Genomic DNA, 18,049 nt, shown 5'->3' on the forward strand with positions numbered 1-18,049 from the left:
GGTGAACAGTGGCCCCTCCTTGATAAAAAGAGAGGGACACCACCCCACCCTTCCTCAAGAATGCAACAGTAAATCCTCAAGGGGATTCAAAAAAGCAGAGGGAGGTCACAGGGCTCAGATGCAAAAAGATATTTAGTTTCCTAACTTCCGCTGAAATCAATGGAAGTTGGAAGCGTACATATTGTTATGGATCTGGGCCAGGGTGCCAGAGGTGAGTGGGTAGAGAGAGAGTAAATATGTAAAGGGTCAGTCTATTGGTTACCAACCCCACCTGCTCCTCATCATGAAAGGTCAGCACTTTTCTTGAGTTTGTAATTAGTTGTCCACCATTCCAGTGGACCTCCAAACAGTAAGCAGAACTTTCATGAAGCTGAGAGCTCTGCCAGGCAGACACCTTCCAGAAACCGTCAAAGCAGGTGCTGACCCTGTTGACATCTGAAGGGAAAGGAACTGATCAACAGTGGGCTTCTGGTCAGATGGAACAGAAATAGAGAGGAATAGGCACCTGCTAAAATTAAAGGCTTGGCTGTTTGTATGCAGACCTCAAAAGATTATTAGGGTGACAGCCTTTACACCACAACCTAAAGGTAACTGCTCTATAGACACGCTAAGATCTCTGTGAGGACAGTCACCCCTAACTTCAAAAGACTTCTTGCTAACCCCTCAGGCCTTTTCTGCCCATCCACTCCAGTGTACTCCTCCTATTCACCTTGTTCTGCATTCATACTGCACCAGTTCCCTCCCTCCATTCTCCAACCCCTATTTCCTGTCATTTCCATAGAGCCCGCAAGTCCAGTTTTAAATATTTAAAACTGGACCACAACAAGGGACACAGCCCGGAGGGTGGGAGAGGGATAAGGGAGGGGGATGGTATAAACTGTGTTGGAGTGGTTATGTTAGGGGGGTGTCAATGAGTCACCAAGAAGTAGAGTTTGAGGGAGGGGGATAAAGACTGTAGTGGCAATGGAAGAGCTCAAGGTTTCTGTGCATGTGCACACAGAAAACCTAATTAAGCCAATGAATCTGCTAAGGGAGCTGATAAGCCTTCCAAAGGCTTCAGTGAAGTAGGCAAGCGGAGAAGCTGAGAGCTATCTGGGGAAGCAGTGAGGTAGGTGAGATGGCATGGGCCAGGTGGGAAATAAGCAGAAAGATAATTTGGGTGCCAGGGAGCCCTAGGACAGCAGGACCCTCCTTAGGACACTATGAGCAAGTAAAGGAGGATTATTTTATACCTCAGAAAGATTATAAATCCCTAGCTCATTTAAGCAGTTTGGTCATGGCATGTGTACACATCTTTATACACTGGTCTGGCTGAAAGGGATTTGGTTCATATTGAATATCTGCTTAAAAGATTTAGCTCAACACCAGAAAAATAGTGTGCGCGTGCATGCAAATCTACATGTGTCAGTTTAGGAGTTCTGAACACAAGCCTGTGATGAGAAGCGATGCTGAGGAATAGGGAGGGGAGTCAGTGATGCAAGATTTTATAAAATCCTAATTTTAGATTCATCACAATATAAAGATTTGAATATTAGGGCTATGACGTTTTCCCAGAAAATATTCTTTAGACAATCTATTTTAACACATGTAGATTTTCAGAGAAATGGTTCCTCCAAACAAACATTGTAGAGGGGAGGGGGAAAAAAGAGAAGAAGCGATGGGTAAAGAAAATAGGGATTATGACAGAAGTCTGAAGGCAGCCTTGACTATGGAATTGCAATTTATGCCTCTAAGAGTTCAGGGGGAAAAAAAAAATCTTCAACTCTTGTTACATACACAGCAAAAACTGCAGGCCAATTACTCCCACTCAGAAGAATTTTGATCTTTGTCTTCTCTTTCTCATTCTATTTATATTCCAGCTTGTGGGAACAGATGGTAATTTTCAAAAGTTCAGCATTATATTTCAATTTATTCTATATTTCTGAATTATTCACATTTCAAGACATTAGAAACATGTTTTTGTGGGTAACAACTGAAAATTTTCATGAAAACATTTATTTTAAAAATTAATCTACTACTCTGAAGCATTCACAGCATATTCGAAAAAAAGATAGTTAATCAAGAAACTGCAGTTTAAATACCAGTTTACCAATTAGGTGGAACAAGTATTTTTCAAAGATGATAATTTGTATTTGGGAATAACTCTGAGGTAACTGGTAATTTTATTGTGTCTACCGGGCACAAAATAATTTATTCATTGCAACTGCTATTTCATACCCTCATAAGGTAAACTAACAATCTTATTCTCTCAGATCCATTATAGAGTATAGTTGCAGTGGAAGTAATAATTGATCATCATTTATTTCCAATTATGTTGTCATTTGAGGCAAAGCCTTTTTCTCTTTCCCAAACTATAAATAGTTACAGATTTAGTATACACACACACACACACACACACACTTTCCTTTTTCAAAATCTTTCTAAATCCAAGTGAAGCTAGCACTACCTATGTCATGAAATGGACACAATGCCATATAGTAGGAGTAAGTCCATTTTTCTATTTTGAAGTAACTGTTTCCCCATTTCCTTTTGGATGGGCTTGAATTCTGCATCGCTCTTGTTGAGAATTGGGGGCAAAATCTATTTCTAATCATTTGAACAAAATTAAAAATTTTAGTGAAACACAGATGTTCAATGCAACAGCAGTGAGGAAGTATGCAGCAGGATTATTTCATGTAAAGCATAAATATGTATGTCCAGTTACAGAATATCACACAATTATTGACAAAAACATAAAATTAGCTGTTTAGAATGTCTTAGTTCCTATGTCTAAAATACATTTAAAAGACACGGGGGGAGGGATAGCTCAGTGGTTTGAGAATTGGCCTGCTAAACCCACAGTTGTGAATTCAATCCTTGAGTGGGTCACTTAGGGATCTGGGGCAAAAATCTGTTTGGGGATTGGTCTTGCTTTGAGCAGGGGATTGGACTAGATGACCTCCTGAGGTCCCTTCCAACCCTGATATTCTATGATTCTGTGACATTATATGAAAACCTAACTTTTCAACATATTGAAAGTGGATGTTGATCAAATATATTTTTGGAAAAAAGTAACAATTTAAATTTTTGCTGCAATCATATATTGCATGTACTTTTTTGAAACTGGTGTTTCAGTTCATCTGAAAATAAAGAAGTGATGGCAATGGTTAAAGACAACATAGTACATAATATTATTGCACATGCGTACCATGCATTAGCCAAAGCAATGAGCTCCAAGTTACTCCCTCAACAACTTTCCTGTCACACAGAAATGGCCTGTGTTTGGCTACCCTCAATTTCATGACTACAAAAGAATGAGATCTTATTTAACTTTAAAATATACTTATTAGCATTTCCATGCCTCTCGTGACCACTATTTGATTACTTGCCGGAAGACAGCAAATTCAACATTATTCTCCCATGCATTTTGTCAAGTCAACATACAAGAGAGGTCAAAGAAACAGCTGGTTGGACTTCAAGATTTATTAACTACACAAAGGATCAAATGGATGTTTCCAAAATCAGCTTCTGTAACAATCCCTCCTTATAGCATTCTCCACAAACGTCTTGGGGAAAAAAAATAACAGCAGCTACAAGTCTTAGAAATTGTTTCCACTGAAGTTGAACCCAACTTGTGACTTTGGGGGAACAGGAAAACTCATATAGCTTCAGTTTCATCTCACTGGTTAGGGTAGCTGACTTCTTTCAAGAAGATCTTTTCATTAGTAGTTAATGCTGTGCCACCCTATAAATTACAGCACTGCTTAAGAACACTAGCATAGCATGCACACACTGTAGCCAACTACAAAGGAAAAAAGGAGAGTATCTACATTCAAGCTATTTTTACACTGACAAGTTTAAGTCTGGAGATAAATATCTGGATTATTCTTTATTTTTATTACAATGAAATTGGAAAGAAAAATAGAATATTAGTGTTAACTTTTCTAAGTACTACTTTTAAACTAAATGTAATGAATAAACTTAAAATGGATAAAGATTTGAAATCATAAATCTAAACTCAGCACCAAAGTTTTTAAGATTATGAATTTTAAACAAGCTTTATCAAGCCTCAAAAAAGTGTGGGGAAGGATGGGGGTGGGCGCAGAGAGAAATCAAGTTTTTGCCATCTTTGATTGCACGCAAGAGAACACATGCACTCTCTTGAATTTTCCATGTTATTTTTCTGTGTAGACTTCTAAAGTCGGGCCAATATTTCCAGAAAAATGCTAAACAAATGCAATCAATCTATACTAAAAACCTAATAAATAAATTTCTATATTTCTACCATCTCCATTCATTTACGTATATCAATCCCAATGTGACTTGAAACTAACCAATTATATAAGATACATGAAATTTTTGAATACCTGGTGGTGTTGGGAGTCATCCAGTGTTTTGAAGACCATGGCTACCATTCCATGTGCTCTCAGGTGCATTCGGAAACTGGGCATGGCGCACTTTGTGGCCAAGCTAATAACACTGGAAAAAACAGACAGGTATTAACATGTCTGAAAGTGACTACATTTATTTAAAAAAAGGCTAGTTAAGTAAAAAAGTCTAACGAACATTAATATGTGTAAATCAGAAAATCCAACTATTTGTGGGCTGATAAAAAGAAAATATATATTCTTGTAAGGTTTATCGCCAATCTCTAATGGTGAAGATATGTAGCATTCTATTTTAGAATTGCTTACTCATATTGGACTATGTCTGGTTTCTTTTAATGTTAGCTACAGTAAGGTTGCAAATGGGTAACATCAAGTGTTTTAGGAACAACTTTTAGTTGAAAGAAAAACCTTCACTAGTAAGACACACCAACTTGGTGAAGAGGATCAAGAAAAGTGTATTGTGAACTGACACCCTGGTTAAAGTTAAGAACTGTTTCTATTATATGCCTAACTATTTGTAATCCCTCCTCCCCATGCAATATTGTGAAAACAATTTATCCTGAAGTTTCACATAGCTAATCTGAGGCCAGGAGGAGGATTGGATTTTGGTGGGGAAAGTTTGGAATAACCCAACAAATCACTTTTGAACTAGAGAAAAAAAGAGGGCTCTGCCCACCAAACCATCAGGTATGCACACCTCTTTTTTACTCCAGATCCTCCCCTCCTGTATCAATATTCAAAATGCCCACTTAGAATGGGTAGGCCTGGATTTGGGGGTGTTTTTGTTCCTTCTCTTTCCTCACAGACAATTTTTTTTTTTTTTTTTTTTTTAAAGAAGTGTGCTTTTCATAGCTCTAGTTACGACTGTCTGAATTTTCAGGTGCACCCAGCATAGCCTATCATCTAGGTTTTACAAAAGTGTTCCTTTAAAATGTGTGAAGTTTCTTAGCGCTATACTCAATTTTGTTTTAAGGCTTTCTTCCTTTATAATAAAAAATTAAAAGCTTAAATGTCGCCAATGGTGCAAGAGAAATAAAAAAATCCTCTATGAAAGCAAAGTAACCTTTAAAAATCGTACAAGATCATGTTTTGATCTTTTACAGTCTCCAATCACAGCAACAGCATTCAAAGAGGTTCAGCTTGACAACAAGGCTTCTAATTCCCCTAAGTCTACTGCTATCCTTACCCCTATATATCGTTTTCTTTGGAAAACACACACCTTGCAATTCATTGACTGAACTTTCCTCCAATGAGTACAAGTTAGACCCTATATAACTTTAGAAGTAAAGAATAAGATTTAAAAGAATTCTGAAAGTTTATGTATTGAATGTGAATTAGGGATGCAAATACAGTTAAAAAAATTAACTGTTTAAATATTTTTAAATGGTTATCTGATTAAGCGGCTAGGGCAGGGCCCGCTCCAGCTGAAGCAGGGCTGCTGGGGTCGGCTGGCCAGCCCAGGGGTTAACGGTTAAGGTGGGTTAACTGGTAAGACTAATGCTCACTAGTTGACATTTTGCATCCCTAATGTGAATAACTTAATTCTAAAATTTAGTTATATTGTTTATTTACATAATTGCATATATAAATAACACAAACAGGATTGAGATTTCTGCAAGTTATGTTAAATCAATCAACATTACTGCAATTTGTTGAGTTACCTGGAGGAAACAGTTGATTTAATATCTGCTTTTTAAAGTTCTATAGCTGTTTTTGATACATCTCAGGATGCCAAATAAAATTTCACTATCATCTAAATCTACAGTTCAAGGTTTTCTTCTACAATAATTGCAGTTTTGCCACAGCTGTACACAACAAATTATACCAGTATGGAAGATAAAAGGGATTTTTATATTGCTATAGAACCTTCTCTTTGGTATTTTTAGATCCACAAACTGTAGAAAACAAACAGTGATCATGAATAAATATCTTCAACATGAGAATTTATACATCTAATTTCATTTTTGTTAAGAACAGGATTTAATTGTACAATGCAAGATGCAAATCTAGAGATGAGCAAAATTTAACAAAAGACTGACTATAATCTAATGTTCATGTTTTACATCGTCAGAATTCTAACAAGGATTGCTAGTTAACCCCAGGCCTGCAAAAGTTGCAGTGAGCACCAGTGTTGGCTATGGCATTCTCAATAGGAAATAAAGAACAGACTGTTGGCAGAATGAAGGAAACCTCAGCATGATATTATATTATCACTGTCAGTAAGTGTCTGGGGATGCTTTTCACATATATAAATAAGTATTTAAAAACTGAATTTTCTTTTAAAGAACAGTGGATAGATGCTTCCTCGCTTATAATCATATCCAAACAAAGAAAAGTTAACAAAGTGTAATCTTTGTCATCAAGCAGTACAATAGTAAATTTAGGGATGTAATTTTACTGCACAAAATCCTCTTTTATCCTTCCCCACATTATACATTCATACTCATGATATTCTGTAAATGTCGTCTCCAGTATTTTCAGATTTTTTTTTTTTTTTGGTTGTTGTTCTTCCAGGCAGCAGAAACTCCAGGTAACTACTAACAACATTTTAAAAGTCAGATTCCATATTTAATAGAAATATATTTAACTCACTTTTTTCCTTTGAATACAATAAATATATACAAAATATTTTATGTTAATCTCTCTCACCTAAGGCAACGTGTGTTTAGAGGCTGATTGCTCTTCAGTCCGCTTAGCAAGTACTCAATATCATCTGTGAACTCTTGATTTTCACCAAATTCCACTACATCATTGAAGTGCTTTACATGCTGAACAACAGTGTATAACTGGAAGATACAAATATATTTTGAACACAATAAATTGCTGTTGGGATAGATTATAAAAATTAACACATTTAATGTTATCTTTAAAAAAACGAAACAGATTTTAACTAGTATTTTACTGAAGACAATTTAGGTCATTCAACTAATCAGACATAAAACCATTAACTTTAATGATGAAAGCTAAAGCCTCACTTTGACACTATTCCTTCAGCATATATTAGAAATATCAATAATTACCTTAAAAATGTCCTGAAAATACTTACTTCTTTGTCTTCTTTCCTACATTTCAATGCAGTTACTATCTCTTGATAGGGCTGAGTAGGTATTGTCACAGTTTTTATCACTTTGGGAGGTGGTGCAGGAGCCTTAAAAACTCCATCATCTTTATGAACTGCCTCCTTTGAAGATAGCCTTACCTATCAATAAGAAAGTGCTTAAATGGGCAGACATTTTGAGTGTGCAGACAAATACCAGATACATACGGAAACAGAGCTAAGTGTGAAATTTCAAATTCAAATCTTGAGTTTTCTAAGACAGAGACGTACCTGCACCATTCATCAAATTTGGAATATGCCAGATCACTTAAATGGTGCTTTAAATATAAAAAACTTTATTTAAGAAAGAGAGAGACAGGGTCTGGTGGGACTTCAAAATTAAAAGAGCAGATGGAATCTTTTGCACTGATTAACTGATCACCAGGGAAGGTAAAATTACCAAGTTTGGTCTTTTAAAAAAAAAGTTTAAATTCTTTGCTGCCTCTTACTACTACACTGACCATCTTACTTCCTGGAGGCTCCAAGCATTACTGAACTGCTTGCTATATCCAGTCATTAGCACAACTTTCCACTAGTCCTGATATGGGTATGACGCTGAATTTTTACCTTTGTCCCAACACAGGTGGGTTGGAAATTATATGACCTAAAATTCTCACCACTGGTTACTAGAGGCTGTTGTTCTAGTTGTGGTTGCAGCTAGCAGGAGATTTGTCTCCTGCCATTGACCACTGAAAATGCTTCCTGTAGGCAGGTGGCAGGCTTCCCAGCTTCTTCCCTAGCATAAGCGAACATGTATAGAGGAAGTGTTGTGGGGCACTGTGGAAACCTCAATAGATTTAGGATGCTTCCACAAATTAATGGTATTCTTCCTGCACTGGTTTTATATGTACTCACATTTATATTTTATGCATGACACCTATGAATTTTATCCTTTGAACCTGAACTAATGTGGACTGTTTGTGGTTGACCGATAAGAGTCCCAAGGAGTGGCACGTGGCTTATAGTACAGTGATGTTGTGTTGGACCTGAGGCTTGGAGTTGCCTTTGACCAACCAGTCATTGAGGTACAGGTAAATCTGCATACTCCGATGCCTGAGGTAGGCCGCAACTACTGCCACGCACTTGGTAAACATTCTTGGTGCTGTAGCCAGGACAAACAGAAGGACCACAATCAAGTAGTGGGCCGAACAACCGTAAAACAGAGAAAGCATGCGTGTCCTGAGAAGATCACTGTGTGAAAGTATTCAACTTTCAGGTCAAGGGCGGGATACCGGTCTCCTAGATCCAGGGAGAGGATAACGGATGTCAGGGAGACCATGTAAAACTTTAGCTTCTTTAGGTATCTGTTGAAGTCTTGCAGGTCCAGGATGGGACTCAGACCAACCTTGGCCTTTGGGATTAGAAAATAATGGAAACAGAAACCCTTGTTCCAGTAAAGTGGCAGGACCTCCTCCACTGCCCCCAGCTGTAAGAGTCCCTGAACCACCTGCTCGAGAAGACTCTTGTGAGACGGGTCCCTAAAAGATGGAAAGGGGGGGGGAAGAGGAAATAAATTGGAGGGTGTAGCTGTGTGCCACCGTACTGAGGACCCAGCAGTTTGAAGTTATCACTGAGCATGCTGGGAGGAAAGATGGTTGCCAAAAATTGGGAAAAATCGGATCCAGGGAATAGACTGGTAGGTCGCCCTTGGGTGTACCATCGAAATGACTTTTTAGCTCCTTGCTTGGAGTGGGTCCAGCCTGACTGTGCAGAGGGTGGGGGTGGGTGGCTTGTGTGCAGCGTATAGCCCTTGGGGATTTTGTGCGACAGGTCCTGCCGGGGCTGGCTCCCTTGCCCCTGGGGTAGTTGCAGTTTGAACCGCTTACATGCTGGGACCGGAATGTAGAACCCCAGGGTTTTTAAGGTTGTTTGGGAGTTCTTCAGACCATATAATTTGTTGTCTGCCTGCTCTGCAAACAGGGCCTGGACATCAAAAGGGAGGTCCTGAATCAACTGCTGAGCCTTGGAGGACAAACTGGAGAGGAGCAGCCATGGACAAGGACACATATGTAGATGGCAGATGCCATACTGTGGGTGGCAGAGTCTGCTGCGTCAGACGCCGCTTGAAGGGCCACCCTGGCAGCGGCCGTGCCCTCATTGAAGACTGCCCGGAATTCTTTATGGGAACCTTCTGGGAGGGCATTCTTGCACTTGCTTGCGGTTTGCAGCATACTAAAGTCACGGCAGCCAAGGAGGGCCCGGTGGTTGGCCACCTTCAGCTGTAAGCTAGACGAGGAATAAGTTTTCCAGCCGAACAAGTCCAGTCTCTTAGAGTCTTTATTTTTGGGGTAGCTCCAGGGAGCCCCTGGCATTCTCTGTGGTTAACTGTCTCGACCACCAGGGCATTTTTGGCAGGATGGGAGTAAAGGTACTCATGCCCCTTAGTTGGGACAAAGTACTTACCTCCTACCTGTTTCGAAATGGGGTGCAGAGAGGAGGGAGTTTGCCACAAGGCATTGGATATCTTCAGTACCCCTCTCGGGGTCCTATAAAGGTAGCCAGCCAGTCAGGCAGTGGCATAGACAGCTGCAGCAGCACAGCAGTCGGCAAACAGAGCTGTGAACAGGGGAGTTTCAGTGGGAGTTCTGTTGGAGGAGGAGGTTTTTATATTTTGTGTATTGTATTTTGTAGTTTGGTAGGGGCAGTGTACTGGGAGAGAAGCTGAGCCCTGATTAGGGGGCGGGGCTTCTCTGCTTAGGGATCCTATAAAGGTAGCCAGCCAATCAGGCAGCTGCATAGACAGCTGCAGCAGCACAGCAGCCAGCAAACAGAGCTGTAAACGGGAGTTTCAGTGGGAGTTTGTGGGGGAGACTTAGAGACCTAGGCAGAGGAACTGACAGCCTAGTGAAGAGAGTAGGTGGTGGTCTGCCGGTGTTCTGGTGCCTGCTGGGGGTTTGTTTTGGTTTGTGTTTCTTGGACTAACAGGTTTTATGTGGGAAGACTATGACCGATACAGAGGCAGCAGTGAAAGACACAATGCGGATGTCTGGATGTGGAGGCTGCGGAATGTACATGATCCTGGAGGGGGTACCTGAAAAGAGATTCATCTGCATGAAGTGCTGCCTGATAGAGCTGATGGAAGAAAAGATCTGAGGACTGGAGATGCAGGTGGAAACTCTGGCTGAGTTTAGAAGGGGATTCGAGCAGATGATGGAGCAAAGACACGAGGGGGCTGAAGGGGTAAGCTCAGACTTGCAGATGGAAGCAGGACCAAAGAATTCTGAGGGGAGACTGCTGCGTGAGGAAAGTGGACAGTGGAAGCATGTGACTAAGAGAACCAGGCAGAGGAAAGGATGGGCCAGTGAAGGAGAAAGAGCTCAGGAACAGGTTTGCAAAGCTGGAAAATGAAGAAGGGGCACAGCAGGTGGTCACTGAAGGCGAGAGGGCAAGGAAAAAGAGAAGAGCAGCTAGTCCTACAGGAAGCAGGGAAGAGTCAATGGAGACCACCAAATATGAGCCCCAGGAGGATACGAGATGGGTCGTGGAGGATTACAAGGGTGAACAGGAATCAAGAGGACTTGCAGCCAGTGGGAGCAGAGGATAGACCAGAGATTCACACTGTCACCAGGAAAAGGCAGGTCTACGTGATTGGGGACTCCTTACTGAGAAGGATAGACAGACCTGTAATTAGAGCTGATCCGGAGAACAGAAGGGTGTGCTGTTTGCCGGATGCTAAGATACAGGATGTGGACCTGAGGCTGAAAAGGATCCTAATGGGAGCAGGAAAGAATCCGTTGATTGTCCTTCATGTGGGAACGAACGATACAGCTAGGTTCTTGCTGGAACGTATCAACGGAGACTATGCAAGACTAGGGAAGACGCTTAAGGAAATCGAGGCTCAGGTGATCTTCAATGGGATTTTGCCTGTTCCTAGAGAAGGGCAACAAACGTGTGACAAGATTATGGCGATCAACAGATGGCTCAGGCAGTGGTGCTATAAGGAGGGCTCTGGGATGTATGGCCATTGGGAAGCATTCATGGACAGAGGACTGTTCTCTCGGGATGGACTTCATCTGAGTAAGGAGGGAAATAGACTTCTAGGATGGAGGCTGGCACAACTGATTAAGAGAGCTTTAAACTAGGAATTTGGGGGAGATGGTTGGGAGATGTCCAGGTAACCTCCACGCTGGAATTTAACATTGAGAGGAAAGAAAAAGTAAGAGAGGATACAGCTGTGGGCAGGAGAATGGACATAAGGAGGAAGGGTAGTGTAGATACCAGTCTAATAGGTGATACTGTGCCTAAACGGGTAAAGAATGTCAGTGAAGCCAAACAGCAAAAATTAAGATGTCTGTACACTAACGCGAGGAGCCTAGGTAACAAAATAGAGGAACTAGAGCTACTGGTGCAGGAAGTGAAACTGAATATTATAGGGATAACAGAAACATGGTGGAATAGCAGTCATGACTGGGAGTACAGGTATTGAAGGCTATATGCTATTTAGGAAAGACAGAAATAAAGGCAAAGGTGGTGAAGTAGCATTGTATATCAATGATGAGGTTAACTGTAAAGAAATAAGAAGTGATGGAATGGATAAGACAGTCAGTCTGGGCAAAAATCACATTAGGAAAGAAAGCTACTAGAGCCTCCCCTGAGAGAGTGCTTGGGGCGTGCTACAGACCGCCGGGATCTGATTTGGATATGGATAGAGACCTCTTTAATGTTTTTAATGAAGTAAACACTAATGGGAATTGTGTGATCATGGGAGACTAACTTCCCAGATATAGACTGGAGGACAAGTGCTCGTAACAACAATAGGGCTCAGATTTTTCTGGATGTGATAGCTGATGGATTTCTTCACCAAGTAGTTGAACCAACTAGAGGGGATACCATTTTAGATTTGGTTTTGGTGAGTAGTGAGGACCTCATAGAAGAAATGGTTGTACGGACAACCTTGGTTCGAGTGATCATGAGCTAATTCAGTTCAAACTAGATGGAAGGATAAACAGATCTGGGACTAGGGTTTTTATTTTTAAAAGGCTAACTTTAAAGAATTAAGGAAATTAATTAGGGAAGTGGATTGGACTGAAGAACTTGGGGTTCTAAAGGCGGAGGAGCCCTGGAATTACTTCAAGTCAAAGTTGCAGAAACTATCAGAAGCCTGCATCCCAAGAAAGGGCAAAAAAGTCATAGGCAGGAGTTGTAGACCAAGCTGGATGAGCAAGTATCTCAGAGAGGTGATTAAGAAAAAGCAAGAAAGCCTACAAGGAGAGGACAATGGGCGGGATCAGCAAGGAAAGCTACCTTATTGAGGTCAGAACATGTAGGGATGAAGTGAGAAAGGCTAAAAGCCACGTAGAGTTGGACCTTGCAAAGGGAATTAAAACCAATAGTAAAAAGGTTCTATGGCCATATAAATAAGAAGAAAAAGAAAAAAGAAGTGGGATCACTAAACACTGAGGATGGAATGGAAGTTAAGGATAATCTAGGCATGGCCCAATATCTAAATAAATACTTCGCCTCAGTCTTTAATGAGGCTAATGAGGAGCTTAGGGATAATGGTAGGATGACAAATGGGAATGAGGATATGGAGGTAGATATTATCACATCCGAGGTAGAAGCCCAACTCGAACAGCTTAATGGGACAAAATGGGAGGGCCCAGATAATCTTCATCCAAGAATATTAAAGGAACTGGCACACGAAATTGCAAGCTCATTAGCAAGAATTTTTAATGAATCAGTAAACTCAGGGGTTGTACCGTACGACTGGAGAATTGCTAACATAGTTCCTATTTTTAAGAAAGGGAAAAAAGGTAATCCGAGTAACTATAGGCCTGTTATTTTGACATCTGTAGTATGTAAGGTCTTGGAAAAAATTCTGAAGGAGAAAGTAGTTAAGGACATTGAGGTCAATGGTAATTGAGACAAAATACAACATGGTTTTACAAAAGGTAGATCGTGCCAAACCAACCTGATCTCCTTCTTTGAGAAGGTGACAGATTTTTTAGACAAAGGAAATGCGGTGGATCTAATTTACCTTGATTTCGGTAAGGCACTTGACATGGTTCCACATGGGGAATTATTAGTTAAATTGGAAAAGATGAGGATCAATGTGAAAATTGAAAAGTCAATAAGGAACTGGTTAAAGGGGAGACTACGACGGGTCGTACTGAAAGGTGAACTGTCAGGCTGGAAAGAGGTTCCTCAGGGATCAGTTTTGGGGCCAAATCTTATTTAACCTTTTTATTAGTGATCTTGGCACAAAAAGCGGGAATACTCTAATAAAGTTTGCGGCTCACACAAAGCTGGGAGGTATTGCTAATGCAGAGAAGGACCGGGATATCATACAGGAAGATCTGGATGACCTTGTAAACTGGAGGAATAGCAATAGGATGAAATTTAATAGTGAAAAGTGCAAGGTCATGCATTTAGGGATTAACAACAAGAACTATTGTTATAAGCTGGGGAGGCATCAGTTGGAAGTAACAGAGGAGGTGAAGGACCTTGGAGTTTTCGTTGATCACAGGATGACTATGAGCCGCCAATGTGATATGGCTGTTAAAAAAGCTAATACAGTTTTAGAATGCATCAGGCGAGGTATTTCCAGCAAAGATAAGGAGGTGTTAGTACCGTTATACAAGGCACTGGTGAGACCTTATCTGGAATACTGCCTGCAGTTCTGGTCTCTCATGTTTAAGAAGGATGAATTCAAACTCGAACAGTTTCAGAGATGGGCTACTAGGTTTTCCATTCCTCCGATCATCCTGTCTTATGAAAGGAGACTCAAAGAGCTTGGCTTGTTTAGTCTAACCAAAAGAAGGTTGAGGGGAGATATGATTGCTCTTTATAAATATATCAGAGGGATAAATATTAGGGAGGAAGAGGTATTATTTAATCTTAGTACCAATGTAGATACAAGAACAAATGGGTATAAACTGGACACTAGGAAGTTTAGACTTAAAATCAGACGAAGGTTTCTAACCATTAGAGGATGAAGTTCTGGAACAGCCTTCCAAGGGGAGTAGTGGGGGCAAGAGACATATCTGGCTTTAAGATTAAGCTTGATAAGTTTATGCAAGGGATGGTATGATGGGGTAGCCTAACTTTGGCAGTTAATCTTTGATTATCAGCAGGTAAGTATGCCCAGTGGTCTATGATGGGATGTTAGATGGGATGGGATCCGAGTTACTACAGAGAATTCTTTCCTGGGTGCTGGCTGGTGAGTCTTGCCCACATGCTCAGGGTTTAACTGATCACCATATTTGGGGTCAGGAAGGAATTTTCCTCCAGGGCAGATTGGCAGAGGCCCTGGAGGTTTTACGCCTTCCTCTGCAGCTTGAGGTCTTCAAACCACAATTTGAGGACTTCAATAACTAAGACATAGGTTAGGGGTTTGTTATAGAAGTAGATGGGTGAGATTGTGTGGCCTGCATTGTGCAGGTGGTCAGATCAGATGATCATAATGGTCCCTTCTGACCTTAAAGTCTACGAGTGAAGGGGAAGGGCTACCCTAGCAGGGCCTGTGGAGGAGAGGACGTCAAACAGGAGTACACTTGCTCCTCCATTTCTTCCACCTCCAGGCCAAGGCTGGATGTGACCCTCTTCAACAGCTCCTGGCATGCCTTCGCATCCTCCTGAGGAACCAGGTGAGGGGGTTCTGTGATGGCCTCGTCCAGTAATGAGGCGGCGGCAGTGGCGGCTGGTACTGCGGGTTCCACAGCACCCACTGGTGGTCCAGCAGGCTGTTTCCCTTGGTCCACATAGACTTGAGGGGTCTTATCCTCTGGAGCCTCAAGCACTGGAGGGAGTTGGGTCATCGAGGCCATAGGCCTGTCCAAGGCTCTAAACACGAGAGGGCAGGCTGGGAGGGCTGGGTGAATCCCCATGGTTTCCAGGGGTACCACGGGGCCAGCCACTGGGTTTGGGCCATAGGGAACGCTTCGGTACTGACGATGCAGGCAGGCGCCAAGGATCTGGGAGGCTGCTCTGCTGATATGGAGCCTTGCTCTGTACTGGAGCCATATCCATAGCAACTGCTATCCAATGACCTGGATACACTGAAGCAGCAACTCCGTGCATGGCAATAATCGCAGTTGCATCTAGACGAGGATCGGTCTGAGCGAAACATGCGCCTCCGTGGGGATCTTGGTAACTAACGGCACTCGGCGGATCTGCAACGGGAGACCAACGATCCATGCCTTGCACTTTGAGACCAATACCAGGATGAGGAGTGGGACCTGGAGGTATCACAGGCCAGGCAGGATCTCCCCGTATATGGTGACACCTGTCTCGGGGACCATTGGCGGGACCCACGGCTACTGTCCTCCAATCATTCGCAGAATCTGTAATGGCGTTCCAGTGACACAAATGGCCAGTCCTGACGTTCCTGCCGAGGAACGCATGCCTCTGTGGGTCTGCGCCAGGTAACCAGCGAGGTCTGCCAAGAATCCCGCTGTCAGTGCCCAAGGTCCGGTGACCAAAGAGGACTCTGATGTGTCTGCCTCCCTAACTCCGAGACACGACGGCTTCGAGCAGGTGAGTGGTGGCGCGATGTCCTCCACAATGAGGAATGGTATAATTGGGGCAAGGGATGGATGGAAAGGTCCCAAGGAGGGCTTAGGTCTCAGCACCTCTGAGGCCGATGTGGGCCACACCGGCACTGTGAGGATCTCCTGCACAGCCTAGAGTGCTTCAGTTGCCAGCAGCACCTGAAGCTGATGAAGGCCAGGCTTTCAAGCAAGGAATGGAGTGGGCTGCATCTCACAACATGAGCTGAAGTCTGACTTCTTGATAGGGGAGATAAGCTGCCCGCTGCAGTTCTTAGCTCGTTCCCAGACCTGTCCTTCCCCTTGCGGGGAGTAGGAGACCATCCCCTGCCGGCCTTCTTCAGCTTCCTGACCGGGGCTGTAGATCAGTGTCAGCTCATTGATGGCACCGGCGGGGCACTATGCCCCGATGCTGCGGTGCTAGGTGCTGAGTCAGACCTTTGCTTCGGGTCCAGAGTGAGCGCTGGTTCCATCAGGAGTACTTTGAGTCTGATCTCACACTCTCTCTTAGTCCTGGGTTTAAGGACCTGTAGATTCAACATTTATCACTTATGTGCCCTTCACCAAGGCACCTGAGACAGCTACTATGATGGTTGCTCATGGGCCTGGGCTGTTTGCAGCAATCACAGGACTTAAAGCCTGGGGACCGGGGCACGCCCCACCCCCCAGGTAAGTGCCCAATGGGACTAACAAAACTCATAACTACTGCTAAGGGCTAACTAACTCAGCTACGAACCACGTACACTAACTTAACAAGAACTCTAGTTTGTGCGAACAAAGCACAAGCAACGCTAATAAGAGCGGTGAATGTTCCATGCACCATCACTGGCAGCAAGAAGAAACTGAGGGTGGTTTATGTTGAAGGGATCATGGCCCTCAGACCACTCCAAAGGGCACCAGAACTGCTCCTCTATGGATACTGCTGAGGGAAAAACTGCCGGCACTGGTGCATGTGGTGAGCACAGACTCCTAATGTGGAAGGGACATGAGCAAGCACTCAAACAACCGCCCCGGGCTGTGATATCAAGTGCTGATCCAGAGCTGGACCACGTAAGCTGGTATGTACATTGCCTCCTTTGGGACAGCAGACAAGAAAGAAAGACAGAAAGACAGAGAAAGAACGAAAGAAAGCGTGTGTGTGTGTGTGGCTGATCGCTACAGAACGAATGCTTCAAAATGCTCTGGGGCTGAAGTGTACCTACCATTAACTGCACGGCAAAGTAAGAGCTGACATAGCACTGAAAAGATTGTTTGGGTGGCTAACCAACTGGAAGTGTCAGGCAGTGGATACCCAGTTAAGCACAAGCAAGTCTCTCTCTCCTGTTTGAGGCAAGAGGGTAGCAAGGTGACTTGCAATCATGGGTATCCCAAATACTATCACACTGAGGTAGCTGGGGGATGGGTGGAAAGGCATGCATACCTTAGATCAGGGGTAGGCAACCTATGGCACATGTGTCAAAGGCAGCATGTGAGCTGATTTTCAGTGGCACTCACAGCCTGGGTCCTGGCCACCAGTCCGGGAGCTCTGCGTTTTATAGACTCATAGACTCTAGGACTGGAAGGGACCTCAAGAGGTCATCGAGTCCAGTCCCCTGCCCTCATGGCAGGACCAAATACTGTCTAGACCATCCCTGATAGACATTTATCTAACCTACTCTTAAATATCTCCAGCGATGGAGATTCCACAACTTCCCTAGGCAATCTATTCCAGTGTTTAACTACCCTGACAGTTAGGACCTTTTTCCTAATGTCCAACCTAAATCTCCCTTGCTGCAGTTTAAGTCCATTGCTTCTTGTTCTACCATTGGAGGCCAAGGTGAACAAGTTTTCTCCCTCCTCCTGATGACACCCTTTTAGATACCTGAAAACTGCTATCAGGTCCCCTCTCAGTCCTCTCTTTTCCAAACTAAACAAACCCAATTCCTTCAGCCTTCCCTCATAGGTCATGTTCTCAAGACCTTTAATCATTCTTGTTGCTCTTCTCTGGACCCTCTCCAATTTCTCCACATCTTTCTTGAAATGCGGTGCCCAGAACTGGGCACAATACTCTAGTTGAGGCCTAACCAGCGCAGAGTAAAGCGGAAGAATGACTTCTCGTG

General features: G+C 42.8%; 1 protein-coding gene across 1 annotated transcript in view; it reads right to left on the reverse strand.

Moving 5' to 3' along the window:
• WAPL (WAPL cohesin release factor) overlaps positions 1-18,049 on the reverse strand; it is a 134,510-nt gene that overhangs the window by 23,993 nt on the left and 92,468 nt on the right. The window contains exons 6-8 of the mRNA XM_030568261.1: positions 7,414-7,566; positions 7,017-7,153; positions 4,347-4,458 (exon numbers count right to left, since the gene is read on the reverse strand). Of these exons, the coding sequence (XP_030424121.1) occupies positions 4,347-4,458; positions 7,017-7,153; positions 7,414-7,566 (402 nt within the window). The remainder of the gene's footprint in view (positions 1-4,346; positions 4,459-7,016; positions 7,154-7,413; positions 7,567-18,049) is intronic.

Source organism: Gopherus evgoodei, chromosome 7 (assembly GCF_007399415.2).
Source record: "Gopherus evgoodei ecotype Sinaloan lineage chromosome 7, rGopEvg1_v1.p, whole genome shotgun sequence".
Classification (NCBI taxonomy): domain Eukaryota; kingdom Metazoa; phylum Chordata; order Testudines; family Testudinidae; genus Gopherus; species Gopherus evgoodei.